The sequence below is a fragment of the Poromitra crassiceps genome (assembly GCF_964638095.1).
Source record: "Poromitra crassiceps genome assembly, chromosome: 19".
NCBI classification, from domain to species: domain Eukaryota; kingdom Metazoa; phylum Chordata; class Actinopteri; order Beryciformes; family Melamphaidae; genus Poromitra; species Poromitra crassiceps.
In genome coordinates, this window is record NC_139646.1 from 10840942 (window position 1) to 10857467 (window position 16526).

At 40.7% G+C, this 16526-nt stretch overlaps 1 protein-coding gene across 4 annotated transcripts in view; it reads right to left on the bottom strand.

Annotated features, from left to right (window-relative positions):
- The window catches only part of tmem184c (transmembrane protein 184C), a 47860-nt gene extending 41409 nt beyond the window's left edge, over nucleotides 1-6451 (bottom strand). For 2 of the 4 annotated variants that reach the window (XM_083656102.1, XM_083656100.1), the window contains exons 1-5: nucleotides 5877-6451; nucleotides 5468-5598; nucleotides 5319-5355; nucleotides 4403-4608; nucleotides 3599-3673 (exon numbers count right to left, since the gene is read on the bottom strand). In XM_083656102.1, coding sequence (XP_083512228.1) covers nucleotides 3599-3673; nucleotides 4403-4608; nucleotides 5319-5355; nucleotides 5468-5598; nucleotides 5877-5993 — 566 coding nt within the window. In that variant the 5' untranslated portion in view covers nucleotides 5994-6451. Of the gene's footprint in view, nucleotides 2106-2231; nucleotides 2404-2630; nucleotides 2661-2765; nucleotides 2866-3100; nucleotides 3214-3378; nucleotides 3473-3598; nucleotides 3674-4402; nucleotides 4609-5318; nucleotides 5356-5467; nucleotides 5599-5876 lie in introns of all 4 variants that reach the window. The other 2 variants (XM_083656099.1, XM_083656101.1) reach the window with 2 other exon arrangements.
- Between the last annotated feature and the right edge of the window lie 10075 nt (nucleotides 6452-16526).

Below are 16526 nucleotides of genomic sequence, written 5' to 3' on the forward strand. Positions count from 1 at the left end.
TATTGAAAAAATGGAGGTTACATCTGATCCAACTGTCAGCTTTAATATTTTGACAAAACAAAACATGTCGATAAGGCAATGCAGCATACTCTAGCTGCACACAATGCAGATTATGTTGCCGATGTGATAGACTGATGTAGATATTGACACCAACAACTGATATCCCACACTAGAGTAAATGTGTCAACCAATATCCCTGACAAATCAATGTCAATGACTGTAAAAACCCTTTTAAGAGGTGTGGGAGGGGGAAATACATGGCTTAGGTAGATGCACTGGTATTCCAGCTAAATGGAGGGAGAAAAACACCTGGGGATGTCAATAAGTTGTGGACAGACTAGTTCCACGGCACATAAAAGAACAAGGCATTTGAGACTAATATTTGATTAAACCCAAGTGAGCTGTGTGCAATAAAGCATTAGTATCAGCATGTGCTTTTTGTACAGTCTTCAATCTAAATTGTGTCAGTGGACTGCGGCTTTGCACACGGTAGTATAGTAACGAGCCAAACCTGTAATAAATGTTGCATGATTTGTGATTTTATAGTGGTGGTCTTTACAAGCAATAAAGATGTGTGTATTGATCATCACAGGCTTTGCCACATGCACTTATTTGACAGACATGGCCTAGTTCTGAATTCTCATCTCACATTTTGAGAGCATGACAGGGCTGAGCGATGGTGACCACATGTCAAACAATCTTGTACTAGTTGGGGAAGATACACATGTGCTTGCTGCCCTGAAAGAGACAGAGGTGTTAGGTAGCCTCTTGTCTCCCCAGCTGTTGGCTGCCCTGAAAGAGACAGGTGTTAGGTAGCCTCGTCTCCCCAGCTGTTGGCTGCCCTGAAAGAGACAGAGGTGTTAGGTAGCCTCGTCTCCCCAGCTGTTGGCTGAGCAGGCAGCATGGAAGCGCACGCACACTGGGTTTCCACGTCTTGCAGAAAAGGCATAATCTTTGAAGCTGTGACACTGGACCATAAGTCTTGCCTAATTACAATGAATATAACAGAAGTTATAACATAAACATACTACTTAGCCACAGTAACTCTGCAGTACAAAAAATGCATACAATGCAAAATCTCTAGAAATTCATGATCATGTGGGGCCATACCTTCAATCAGGTTTTCCCAACCTTTTTTCGCTTGTGACCCCACTTTGACGTCACACAAAAATAGGGACCCCAGACATTCAAATTCTGGTACAACATCGGTAATATCTTCAGCGATGTCACATGTATGTATGCTGACTATCTATAGTATCTATTCTGACTTTTCTCAGAATTCTTCTGACATTAAAATCTGAATGCTGACTTTTTTCTGAGATTTCTGACTTTTAATTTCAGAATTCTCACTTTAATCTTATTTTCCCCCCAGAATTCTGACATCAAACTAACTTTATTCTCAGAATCCTGATTTACACTCAGAACTAAACTTAAAAAGTAAACCAAACTAAAAATAAAATAAAATCACAAGTGGCCCTAATCCTCTTCGGTGGTTTTAAATTGTGTGTGGTGTAAAACATTTAAATAAATTTCAGGTTATCCCAGGGTTGGGAACCACTGCCTTAATGAACATTCTTGGAGCTGTCAATGACACAGAGGTCCATCTGGATTTGCATGTGTGGGCGATTGTCACTACAGTACTATCGCCTGGTTAATGTGCTTTTTTTTTTTTTTTTACAACTCTAGTTTTTTTCTGGTCATGTTGGATTAGTAAAATGATGTCTGGAGGAGGGAAGACAATGGCAAGGCTATACTTGTGTCCTGCCCAACCACGTCTGTTAAGAGTTTCTTCGCAGCACTAGCCATGATGATCAGCTAGGTGATTACGATGAGATCTGCATCTGTTGGTTCTTTGCTGTCCTGGGTTTCTTCAGGTCGGGCCTCATATCCTTCGTCCCAAGGAGCTGAGCTGAACCCAGCAGGAGCTGACAGGGAGTGCGGTGTGACTGTTTTGCCCAGGCCTTGGTATCGACCCTTGGGTGATGCCGGGTTGGACGCAGTCTCTGTGATGGCATCTTGGGAACCCGCAGAGAGAAGGCCCGATCGTTCGTCATTCTGCGCCTCACCAAAGTAGGACTTGCTTGGGCGACCCAAAACTGTTCTCCCTATCAATGAGAGAGCAAAATTGACTAAATACAATGTTCTATCTGCATACTGGAGAAAATGGAAGAGACACTTGTTTACAAAACACAACTGTTGAGATACACCCACAGTAGCCAAGAGGCACTCACCAACATTGCGGACTTGTTCGGAGATGTCTGCTCTGACATCAGAGACGTCCCACATGGCCATGAAGGAGTCAAAGCAGGAGCCCTCCTCAGCCTCCTGGATGTAGGGCTTGTAGGTGAAGCTGTAGTGATGGGCAATGGCTGCTAGAAACATCTCCACACATATGATGAAATCCTAAAGGAAACAGGACAGTTAGGTGGTGTGTGCGTGTATTTCAGAGAATGCCAATTTGAAACAAGTAGAGCAAGAGAGAGAGAGACAGAGAGAGACTGAGAGTGAGTGTGTGTGTGTGTGTGTGTGTGTGTGTGTGTGTGTGTGGGGTTATATGGAAGATCATCATCACCAACCCACTAGGGGTGTGTGTAATTCCTACACCGTTCACCTGATTTGGATGTAAATACCTTCAAATTAAAGCTGCAAGTCTGATTCCCCTTGATTAGGGGAGTAGAAGTACAAGTGAAATTATATCCTTTATTATAAGTTAATTTGGCCTCGCACATTATTATTGTTGTCACTTAGATAAGTTGTAGCTCTACCTGTAAGCCAGTAGCGACAGCCTCCACACTTTTCCAGTCCCATGTGTTGTGTTCTGAGATCACCCCCACTTTCACCAGGAAAGCGATGAACACAGCTTGCCTGAGTGTTCACAAAATAGACCTAATCAATTCTCAGTATTGGAGCTACCACAGGATCTGATGAGTCAATTTATATGTAAATCAAGAGATTGCAATCATACTTGGCCAACAAGTTCTATACATGGAAATGCAACAGTTTGACACAGGCAAACTGGTAGTGATGAAGAACACTGCTATGGATCATAGATACTCATAAATACAGAAATGTGAGTGAGTTTGAATGCTCTGAGCATTACCAGAAAGAGACAAACACCACCAGCTTGACACACAGGAACTTTCCCACTGGTTTGATTGGGGCAAGTTCTTCTCTCAGGGCCTTGTAGAACAACACCAGGCAGTACATGGCAAACTGGGATTGGCAGAGAGAGATAGAAAGGTTGGTTGTGCTGGAGCTAAAACAATAATAAGATACTTATTGCATTTCTAATCTGAGTTCATCTTATTTCTTCACATCTAATTTCTGAAGTTGAGACAAAAATACATTAAAACCACTCAAAAACAGTAACACCATTACCAGCTGTGACATATTGTTGAAGATAACCAGGTACGTCCATGCATTTGTTGAACTAAAATTGCCTTCGTCGTACACCCCACACAGCTGGCAGATCCTAGGAGACAGAGACAACCACAGCAGATACAAATAGTGAATGACGTGCTGTGACTGATATTGACTGACAAAATGAAGCATCATGATACAAAAAAAGTGCATTAAAAGAGCAGATCGACAGACTTACAAGGCAATCACTGTTGTGACTGGTCTTACAACAGTGTATTGCAACACTCCGAGCTTGCACCTCAACAGCAAAACCCTGTAAGAGGAAATTATGATTGAATTAATGCATTGATTTCACAACATCTACTTTGCTGGTATCTGAAAAATGTCGTACAAAGTAAAAAAATAAACCAATGTTGATCATGAGAAATAAGTTAACTGGATCCTCGAGACAAGGGTAATTATAACATTTTATTTATCATTGAATTAACAAATTTTTTCCTCAAGATCCATACCATCTGCATGCAAGATGCTACAATGCTGACAAGGGTTATGAAATTCCAACAGCACAAGACATGCAGAGAAAACAAATGAGGCTAATGCTGGTCTTCTTCAGGCAAGTGCATTTTTTCTTAAATGAAAACACTGATGCTCTTGTCAAACCATCTGGACTTAATCAACTACAGACCGACATGTTAACCAATTACTGACATTGCCTGACTGGGGCTAATTTGAAGTTGGTGAATGACTTGTTTGCCTTGAGAAACACAGTTGCATCTTAAGGTTTTAGTGGCTGATGACATGTACCTGCATCAGCTGCAGAAAGAATACAAATCTGACACTGATCAATTAGTTATTATTTATTGTGTTTGGTTTCTTTTTCCAGGCCAAGTTCTTTTCTGGAAGATTATAAGCACATCTCTGACATCACCACACTATCAAAGGGGGACAGTTGTGAAGAAACTGGGTCTGGGTGAAAACATGGCAGACAATGGGTAACTAGGTGGCTTCATCACATGCAACCACTGATCTGAAGGGAACTCACTCTCCCATTGGCCAAGGGGGGCAGCAGCAGAGAGGGGGCAGGTGCTTCTGTTGCTCCTGGACCTCCAGCATCCGCACCAGGCTTGGGTACTGGTTCCCCAGGTAGTTAAGCAAGAAGGTCATGAAGTTGTAGATGACATAGGCCTCGTAGCACTCTCTGCATGTGTCCACATAAATTGCTATACTGGGGTATTTCAACGCAATCCACTGTAAGACAAAGACAGAAGGCAAGCATCAATTAATCAATTAAGATTAATTGGTTCTTTGGTTTCTACTTTTAAAAGGAGATTTGCCACAAATTTGGGTCGAACTGTCAAGGTCAGAGGAATAAAATAGGCCTATGTGAATTCTGTCACATGTCAAAATAGGCTATTTATTGTTTCATAGTTTGGTTCAGTCAAAAGTGAGAATAACTGGTAGTCCTATGTCAAAACAAACATACCCCATGTGGTATACCCCATGTGGTAAATTAAACATTTTGTTTGCATGAAATGAGAATGTGGGCTACTTCAAAATTGTCACGATTTGTGACGGAAGTGATGTCATCAGTGATGTCACTTGAGCAATTGTGATGTCATCAGTGATGTCACTCGAGTAACTGTGATGTCATCAGTGATGTCACTCGAGCAACTGTGATGTAGTATGAGGAAGTGAGGATTGAGATTTCACTGACAAACAGCATTGTACAAATATTGCTCCCTTATGGAGAAATCACCTCAAGCAGCAGGCATGTTAGAAGAGCAGAGCCAATTACAGTAAGCAAGAAATACATTCATCATTCACAAAACTGATTGAATCTGTAGAATTGACATGATTCTTCTAATAGCAGCACTAGAGGTACAAGTGACTTCTAGTGCCTATTATGCCCCAAACATACATGTTTCATTATGGCTTTGTTTATATAATATTCAACTCACACTGTCCAAGCTGTAGATCGGGACCATCCATAATATCCTATAATAAAATAATGCACAATAAATAACACACAGGCAAGCTTGGTAATCACACTATTATTCATGGCTGTGTTTAACAGGTGTTAACTAAGTTGGTGTGTGGAGGTCTTTACCTGATGATAGGTTTCTGAAGCTCTGGCTGAGTGTAGTGGACCAAATGTTGGAGGATGCCCCATAATGATATGGGTATGGTCATGAAAACAAATATCCCTGCAATGAACCATGCTTTGTTATGAGTGGTAACCTGAAAGGCAAGAAGAAGATGATCACAGAAGTTAATAGTTTTAATTTGATAGACAAGATAAACCAACCAATCAGCATTCACTGAGCACGTATAACTCTTGAAGATATGCCATGGGAAAGCCATGCAGTTGAACTTATATGGAGGCTATGGAGTGGGCTCTCCTGGCTAGACAGAATATCATTTTATACATTCAATGTAATAAAAAAATATATAGCTAGCTTATAGAACAAAACCAAAACAATGCAACATAGCAATCAGAAAGCTTGTTTACAACTGACCTTTGATTTCTGCAGTTCCAAAATACATAAGGGCAGGACGACTAATAACAACAAAATATACAGCAGAACGACCAACGGTCGAATCCATCTTCTCCAGTTCCCACAGGAACAGGGCATATTTGGTTAACGTTACTGACCAGCAATTTAACTTGTCCAACACTTGATTATACTGTGCTAGCTAAACCTTGCTAACCGCTCAACACATTCAGCCTTACAACGTTGAGGGTTCAACCGCTTAATGTTACTGAAAACAGAGCGACCTAACACGGTAGTTCTGTCATAATCAGCTACTCGACTACGTTTCATTCACAAGGATATAGCGTTACAGCTGCTGGGTAATTATCTGATCATAAGACAACTAGTCAAGCTTGTCAAGCTTGTTCGCAAACGTTAGCCTTCCTGATTCACCATGATGTAAACAACTCGTGATCCATCTCTCAACTATCCAAAATACGTGTACGTTAGCCTAACGTAAATTACACTAACTGCCAGGTCAAAGTAAAGACATATGGGTCTACGCTAAAGTATTAGTCTACTGATTCTACATAGAAACTGTCTTTCTTGTCGTTTTGTGATTAAGTTTTCAAACAAGTAAATAACCCTAGGTGTACTTCCTGCTGGCTTCAAATGTGCTCCCGCCTACAACCCATCTGATTGGCGGTTAGAAATACAATCGCCAATCAATGAACAGAGTTTCGCCTCGAAGGTTCACAGCATATGGTTCACAGGCTCTGTGTAGTTTGTGGGTAGTTCGGTTGGTCTGCATTCTCCTTGACCATCACAATCCCCATTTTGGCCACCAGATGGCAATGTGAAGTAAGAACTGTCAGTTTTTCCAACCTGAACCTTTTTGAAGTTATTTGCCATTTCTTAGTTTATTATTAGTTAGTAGTTTATTCAATGTCGATGCACAAATAATTTATGATTAGTCTACACGGGTTTCAAAATGATTTCGAGCTCATTGTCATATAATGTTCCTTATTGACTTAAGCCTACTTGCAGATTGGAGGCAACCAAACCCTTTATGAAAAAGTTGCATTTTGGGTGGTCTTATTTCTCCAGTTAGCCTGTCCCTGCTTGTATTAAAAATGCTGCCAGCAAATAAATGGGTTTACCGTAATTACGTTTCACAGGTCATGCTAAACTAAAGACATTCAAACAGCCTTTTAAGGCCTGCAAAAGATTTCAGAAAGGTAAGTCAGGCGGGGGAAAGGGGGCCTGAGGAAATTCAAAAGAGAACTGGTTCAGATTTGTTTTTAAGTAGCCTAAGCCTGAGTGCAACATGCCTATTTAAAACATCACAAAACCACAATAGGCTATCGTCATTTCATACCCTAAAAAAGTAGGGTGACTTCAGGTATTATGGGACACTTTTTGACATCAGGTATTATTATGGGACCCATAATACCTGAAGCCACCCTATTAAGCTGTATTGTACTTTAACAGTAACCATAAGTAGCAGTGATAAACAGCTATATGTCTTACAGGCCTACAGTAGGCTATTGTTGTGTCATAAGCTCCTTCCTCCTGTCATTGTTAGATCACAATTGTCTCTTGATAATCTTAATAGATTGATCAAATCAATTAATCAATTAAGATTAATTGGTTCTTTGGTTTCTACTTTTAAAGGAGATTTGCCACAAATTTGGGTCGAACTGTCAAGGTCAGAGGAATAAATAGGCCTATGTGAATCCTGTCACATGTCAAAATAGGCTATTTATTGTTTCATAGTTTGGTTCAGTCAAAAGTGAGAATAACTGGTAGTCCTATGTCAAAACAAACATACCCCATGTGGTAAATTAAACATTTTGTTTGCATGAAATGAGAATGTAGGCTACTTCAAAATTGTCACGATTTGTGACGGAAGTGATGTCATCAGTGATGTCACTTGAGCAATTGTGATGTCATCAGTGATGTCACTCGAGTAACTGTGATGTCATCAGTGATGTCACTCGAGCAACTGTGATGTAGTATGAGCCAGTATGAGCCGATGGCACGTTTTTTTGCGGAGACGTGTCGGAAGAGCGAAAGAGGGACAGAATGTAGGGAAACAGTGGATGGATAAATACAGAATGAGGTGGTAATGCAACAAGGATGCCAACTGCCATAAGAAGAAGAAGAAGAAGAAGAAGAAGAAGAAGAAGAAGAAGAAGAAGAAGAAGAAGAAGAAGAAGAAGAAGAAGAAGAAGAAGAAGAAGAAGAAGAAGAAGAAGAAGAGTGATGGCGCACAGTTGCATGGTGCCATTGGTGCCTAGCGTCTGTCTGTCTGTCTGTCTGTCTGTCTGTCTGTCTGATCATCACATAGGCTACTGCGCGCGAGATTTCACAAAATGTAACAAAGCAACGTGCAGCTTGCCTTGCATGCTGGCTGCCAGGGAGAGATTCGGAGTTTGGAGCAGTGGACCTTCGCCAACAATGGAGTTTTTATTTTCGTGATAGCCTACTGTAACGTTAACGGGCCGTCGTCGGAATGGGCTCTTTCGGACACTCGGACTATTGGGGTTTCGGAATAATAGCAGTCAATGAAATAGCTAATAGTGTCTGGCACCATGAGCACCACCCTGGACCTGCTGCTTACGGTAAGCTAACACTTAACTAGCTAACTAGCTGCTAAACTAAATGTAGCATGATAATAATGTTAAATTATATAAGCCCAGTACCTCCAATAAAACTGATTAAAAATAAATGCAAACAAGAAAGTAAAGTGCAGGTAGACGAGAAACCTTGAAAGGGCTTATGGGTCTCTAGAAAACCAATAACTATAGGCCTAATGCATACAAAGTAGCCTACTATAAAATACAACAGAAACAAGAAGTAAACAAGAAAACAAATATAGCACACGGGTCTTCAACCTTTTTCAGCCCAAGGACCCCTTGGTTGATAGAGAAGCAGAGCAGGGGCCCCCTACGATTAAAAAATAAATACAATTGTGTTGCATTTTAAGCATGCATTCTATAATAACATTTATAATCCAGCACACTAGGATATCAGGATTGACACTTTTATGGCATCTTTATTAATAGATTAGCCTACATAAAAAAGCAAGAAGGAGCTAAAGTGTTTCTCATATTATTGCTTCATCAGATTATCTTTGTAAATATTTTTTGTCAAAAGAGCTTATTATTGCCTATTAATGCTTGGAGTTTACTAATTATTTTTAGTCTAAAATACATGTTTTAAATTTTCACAAACCACTTTGACAAAAGTTGGAGGACCCCCTGCAGTACCTCTGCGGACCCCCTGTGGGTCCCGGACTCCCTGTTGAAGACCACTGTGGATAGTCTAGGCGGGCTAGGCTATAGATAAGGAATCTGAGCTACACAAGTAAAAGTGAATTTCAACACTTGACCTGTCACCTTGATTACAATTTCCGATACCTGTACTAAAAGAGAGAAAACATTTGACTAACAGTAATAACTAAAAGTTGACTGAAATATGACTTTTCGTCAACTAAAACTGGACACAACAAAACATTTTGAGTTGTCGTCGTCTAAAATTAGACTAAAACTATGAATTATACAAATGACTAAATGTGACTAAAACTAGCATTTCCATCTAAAGACAGACTAAATCTAAAGTAGCTGCAAAATTAACACTGTTTCACAACTCTTTCATTCTGTGTGTGTGTGTGTGTGTGTGTGTGTGTGTGTGTGTGTGTGTGTGTGTGTGTGTGTGTGTGTGTGTGTGTGTGTGTGTGTGTGTGTGTGCGCGCACATACGTGTGTCTTCCTGTAGAATAAGGGGAGGCAGAACTTTCCTTTCCATTGCACCATATCTCCACTGCCCCACAGTCACAGAAATCACTGGTTGTTGCGGGACAGATTGTTCATGAATTTTGAATTGATCCTTTTGGGTTTTATGAATTAGAGATAGTCTTTGCCACAAGTCGTGCAAGCGGGTGCCATGGTGGATAGCTGGGAGGGATTGCTGTGCAAAATGGCATACAGACAGCCATGTAAGGGCAGGGTAGATAAACATATGCTCTGTTTGATCAGATCCAATACATATTTGATCATAAAGGATGTGACGTCCACAGCCTTACCTGCACTGAAGCAATCTTGCAGGCTAAAGAAATGAAACGAGCAGGAGGAATAAGTTAGTATTATAAGCAATTAACAACAAAGGAGGAGATGCAATGTCTGATTCCTGTCTAGCGACAAGCAAGCAATATAAACCAGAGTGCACCTCCTTTGTCACGGGAATACACAAGTCTGCAATTATTCACAGATTACTTATTTATCTTAATAATCGGCCTGCCATAGGCCTTTGTCTTAGGAAATGTTCAGGTTAGGGTGTTCACTTCAGTTAATCTGTTCCTCAACAACAAGTCAAGTAGAATGCAGTACAATATGTTTCATAAGAGGCTCTTTAAAGGTATACAGGTCAGGATGAATATTAGTGTATATACTGTATATACTGCATATATATATAAAGCTCAGAGTTTCTTAAGGTACAGGTTGGGACCCCAAACGAGCCCACACATGTCAAGAGTACTTTTTGTTGTTTATAGGATGAATCAGCGTGACATCACAGAACCCCACAGCGGTGAACTAATATGAGTTGTGCCAAACAATTCTTATTGGCCTTGGTGGAGATGGACTCTCCGAGTGCACTTCTAGTTTGGAGGTCGCCACCTCTGTCAAATTTGGTGCCACCTCCTGACCTCCATCTCTTGAGTCTTGACAAAACTCTGACAGGTGTTTTCATAGAAAACACTATTTTCCAACAAGCGTTGCACTCAGTGAATTTCTATCATTTGTAATTGCGGCATTACACACCGATGTGTTGACAATTGAATGTCAAATATTCTTTGATAAAGTTATTTGTTTAAGAAAAGCAGCCTTCTGAGTACCTTTCCATAGTCAAATTGGTGCACAATCAACATGAAAAACGTCTATTTTAATTCCAATTCAAATAATTCATTATATCGGCGGCCTATTGGTAAGTGATGAATTTCCCCCCCACTAAAATCGGTATCGGTCTCAAAAACCCCATATCGGCCGTGCTCTAGTACCACCTCCGCCTCGTTTTGAGCCAGGAAAAACCCTGGAGCCTCATCAAGTGGCTGTTTTCTATCCTGAAACCTTCTCTACTGCACCCTTACTGGCCCATATACGGATACAGTACAGAGCTGCTTCAGTTTACAACACTCCTCCCTAAATGTAACAACTGGTATGGTTGCTGGAATAGTATTTAAGCAGCAAGTATACGTTTACTGCTTAGGATTGCTTTGTGAGTCTAGAGCAACCAATTAAGACCAGAATTAGCAACATGGGAAATGTCTATTTTACATGTTCAAGGAGAAACACCATAACCCCTCTTCAGAGCCAGTCCCCCTCAGATAACAGATCAAATATTACTAAACTATTTGCCATGCATTCAAATTATTTATGCTTCACTGAAGTAATATTTCCAATCTGGAATTGACCCAGTTTAAAGTGAAGAATGATAGTTCTTGACACTGGATGCTGTATATGGTACAGATATTCTTTCTATGACAGATTAGGGCACCATGTACACGAAAACAAACACGACAATGTATGACAATCCCATTGTTTGAAGAAACACAAAGCACCAAGTTAACCAACCAGCGTAGTGACTCAGGTTTGGGTCCTGGACTCATTTTCACCACTAGTAACTTGACTTGGACTTGAGCACTGATGACTCTGACTTGGACTTGATCTGGACGCATTCAAACTCGGAAGCTGGAGACGAGGACTCACTTGTTAATTGATAGACAGTTTTTTTGTTTTTGTATTTTTTTCTAATAGGTCCTAATAATTATTAATACTACTGATAATATTTTGGCATAAGATATTGATAGCTATATTAATACTGTGACATTATTCAATTTGCATGAGGATTCGCACTCATGTTCAGTACCGCTGGACTAATACTACTAATAATATTTTGGCATAAGATATTGATAGCTATATTAATACTGTGACATTATTCAATTTGCATGAGGATTCACACTCATGTTCAGTACCGCTGGACTCGGAGTCAGGTAATGGGGAATCGAGACTTGACTTGGACTCGACTTGGACGTGGATATAGTTACTACAACACTGGCACCACCATCAACTGCATCACCGTAACTTATTATTATCGGTTGCTTTGTGTGAAAAATTCCATTAGAATTAGAATGATATATTAGGTATTACTGATGTCATGTGCATGTTGTTTCACTCGTTAGACTGGTTTCCAGGAAGATCTACGTTTAGAGTTGATCTAACTTCCATGGCATGAGGGAGCTCGACCCCGATGTGTGTGTGTTCACTGGTCTCAAAGACGCATTACCTCACTCACAGCATCTGTGTCATTCAGAGACTCAAACAAGTCTGAGAAAAGGTAGCACAGGCTTTTCTGTCTGTGTACAAATTAGAGTAGACACTTAATTGTTTCGTCTCTGTGCCAGTTTACTTTTAGTTTACTGCAGGAGTTTTGTGTGTGATGGTCTATATTAAAGATGTTCTTTATTTTTACTATTTTAGAATAATAGTAAAGACAACTATGAAATAGCACAAATGGGCGTGATGCGTGTGTTAAAAGTGTTAAACAAATCAAAACTACCTTTCTTCAAAGTAGCTGTCCGTTGCCTTGAGGGCTTTGGAAAAACATTCATACATAGATAGGCCTTAACTTCACTGTTTGTTAGTACTATTTTTTATTTATTTATTTATTTATTTGTATTACTATTATTTGTCTAAGAAACAAATTGCAGGTGTTTAAGCATCAGACGTAGGCTTAAATCAAACAATAGTACGTCCAAACTTTTGACTGCAGTGTACAGTATCTATATATATATCTGAAATAGAAACCTGCGCGTGGTCAAGACACCCACAGAGAAATTATAAAATAGCCACAGTGCATTAAAAATACAATCAAGGGCATGTTGATCAACTTCTGTTGATTTAGGTAAAAATGTTGCTTCCTCAACCATGTTACTCGGCCCATTATTTTAGCTTGCTTGCATATAGCCTACATCCATCAACCAATTTCTCATTATCGACTCCTTCATAACTCAAGTCATGGGCAGGGCTCGCTGTTATTGTGTTGTCTTCGTCCTCAATCTTCCTCGCCATGAACAGCGGTTGGTCCTCAACATATTTAGTAACAACAAAAGAAGAGGCCTAAGAGGGCATAAGTCATCTTGTTATAAATAAGCTCTACATGGAGGAGCTCTTTGGACCTTTGAGGTCTTCAGTTATTTGCTTTTTGAGCTTTATTCAATTCACTGCTGGCAAGAAACAAGGTTCCCACAAAATTCCACAGTGCTAAAACCATCCTCTCTCTCTCTCTCTCTCTCTCTCTCTCTCTCTCTCTCTCTCTCTCTCTCTCTCTCTCTCTCTCTCTCTCTCTCTCTCTCTCTCTCTCTCTCTCTCTCTCTCTCTCTCTCTCTCTCTCTCTCTCTCTCTCTCTCTCTCTCTCTCTCTCTCTCCTCTCTCTCCTCTCTCTCTCTCTGACCGGAAAAGCATGAGTTATGTTTTTGTTCTCCTGCAATCTCCTCTTCATAAAACCAGAACGTTATAACTTGGCAACCACAGTTGTGAGAGGAATTCAGTGTTTCTTCAGGCTTATTGGAGCCTGATTGATATAAAATATGACGTGGTTTCATATGAGCATTATGGAACAGTTTGATAAAGATTATCACCTATCTGCGAGTTATCACCAAAACCACTGAAACAAATAAGAAGCTGACTTCCGATAAAGCCGTTGCTCTTACTCTTCTGTTGATCCTGCGGGGTTTTAAACTGTCTATGGGATTACATGGTTCTGGTCAGTTTCTTTTTATGAGAGGCTAGGGGGGGATTAGTGAGGTGCTTGGCTACACTCAGAACTTGAGGTTATGAATATAACCCCGGTTTTATGAATAATATGAGTGAGAATGATGACATTCTCTCCGGACCCTAGACAGAAGCACATTTGTGTGGTGGTCTGCAAAAACCCTTCAAAGACCTTTTGAATGGGTGCGATAGTTCTCTCAGATAAAAAATGATGAGTATTTTAATCTGTTATGTGTCTAAAAGTAAAACCTGGGAAAATGGCTTTAAACCATCCACAACATTGTATATTCTACAGTGGCATAACACTAAAACCATAAAAATAAATACATTCCCTTTTGTTTTATGAAAATAATTATTCACCATGTACTATGGAGATGAAAGTAACCAAATTACTCAAAATACCTGCAAAAACAAAACTGCCATGAGTTCCAGAAAATTGATGTGGGTGCCCTGGTGCGCTTGGCTCCAACGGCCGCCCCCCCAGAAGCACATTTGTGTGGGGTTATCGATGCCTCTGCACACTGGACAATCACCCTCGGGCTTAGGGATATGCCAAATGGGAGTAGGCAATATTGATAACAAAATATTAAGCATAATATAAAGCAAATCTGAGAAAGCGCTTCTGGGGGGGTATATTGGAAATATGTATCTGCTAGGTCCACTGAGGTGAACCAATCATTCTGACGCACCAAACACAGTAGTGATGTGTGCATCAGTATTCTGAATTTGAATTTCCAGAGACATTTATTTAGATCTGGAAGATGCAGAATCGTGTAAATTCCTGTGCCACCCGGTTTGGGAAGTATTTGGAATAAAAGCCTTCGTGACTCTGACCCGGGGGAACGATGGATATGGCTCCCCTCTTCAGCAGATAATTTATCTCTTCCTGGAGAAGATGAGCTTCTTCTCCCTGGGCGTTTGTGTGAATAATACCAGAACATTTGGGTGGAACGGATCCAAATTGGAGCCTGTGCTGTACCCCTTTTCCATCATTCTTAAAACCCATTCCGGAGCTCCTACCTCTTTCCAAACCTCATGGTATCCTGTGAAATTTGGTTTGGGAGCCGTCATCATGACCTCTAGGAGGAACCTACAGCAGGCTTTGGCTCTGCACTGTTTATGATCACTTTGGGATTTCTTTTTATTATTATTATGCTGCGCTTTACACACTTTACTATTTTTCTCACAGAAAGAACATTTGTGTGATTTTGTAACGATGTCTGGAGACCTCTGGGCCGGTACTGGAACTTGTAGCGGCTGTGGGACTCGAACCCGGAATGGTTCTGGCAAACTGGAAACCCAAGTGGTCAAGCCGGGGGAACGGGGCTCGGGCAGAACAGGGGGGATAGGGTGGGTATCACCCCGTCTTGTTCTTCTTTTTGTTGGGACATCTCACGTTGGGCGGCCGACTTGTTCTTTTTCGCCTCACAGATCTGCTGGAGGGAAAACATGGAGGGGCCAAATAACCCGGCCGGGGAGTCGATCAGGGCATCCCTGTCTCTGTCGTTGATAGTGCCCATGGCCAGCCAGCGTGCTCTCTCCTGGAGGACGGCAATGCTCATGGCTCTCCCCGTGGCTTGTATGGTGATGCGCTGGGTGTGGAGGGACAGCTGCTCGCACAGTAAGAGCTCACGCATCATTCGCAAATGTGAGCTCAGAGCAAATAAAACATGAGTCAGGTTCCCCGGGTAGATTCCGTGCCTATCAACAAAGGGTCGCAGGTTACCTCCGGCTTTAAAACCAAATGTAAATATGTCACATTTAGCCACCAGGGTATTTTTTTGTCCCTTGATGTCACAGTTAAAATACATGTTATCTTGCTCTCTAAAAAAAAAAAAAACCTAAACTAAACTTTACCACTATTCCTTCAGAACTTGTAGTTGTCATAGACTGTGTTGCATATTGATTGCTCTATTGCTGACAAAAATGTGTTATTGTAAGTCGCTTTGGATAAAAGCGTCTGCCAAATGACGTAATGTAAATGTAATGAATGTTATAGTTTAATGAATCTACATACAATTAATACAATACATACTTACAATAATAAACTATTAAAAAGATAGGAAGAGAGGGGGGAAATAGGGAAAAAAGCAAACAAAAGAGTTGTTACCCATGGACGTTTGTTAAAACCTGTTTTCAATGCATTAAATAACATATCAAGTGCAATAAAGCTTAGTCCAGCTACTTCTTGTGATTCAACTTGTCTCTTCTAACTATCTATCTATCTATCTATCTATCTATCTATCTATCTATCTATCTATCTATCTATCTATCTATCTATCTATCTATCTATCTATCTATCTATAAAATTGAGTATGTGGGCTCTGTCCACTGTTGAAACTTTCAGGGATTGTAAAGAGCACCCATGCGGGTAGACTCAGTTCTCAGTCTCTATCCGCTTCGCTGTTGGCGCCGCTCACCAAACGTCTGGGAGCCGAGACTACCATGTGGGTGACCTGACGGAGCCAGATCTTTTTTATTTGGGCAGATTAATTGCCCTAAGGCTGATTGCCCTAAGGCTGAGGCTATAGTTCAGTGATGATGTCATCAGTGAGGACATCATCACTGCGCAGCGGGCGAGCTGCATATGCGAGGGCCAGCTCGGCGAGATGCCTAGTACTGTTTTTATGAGCACAATTAAGATCAGGGGTGGGCAACATTTGTTTCCTGAGGGCCATACTGACTTACATCAAGTAAGCGAAGGGCCACACATGGAGATTATACATGCCAACACTCCTGATTTTCCCAGCAGTCTCCCTATTTTTAACCCTCTCTCCCGTTGTGATTGGTAATTTATTGTTAATCTCCTGATATAATAGTGATACAAATCACTTTGAAATCAAACAAATCTTTCTTTGAGTCCG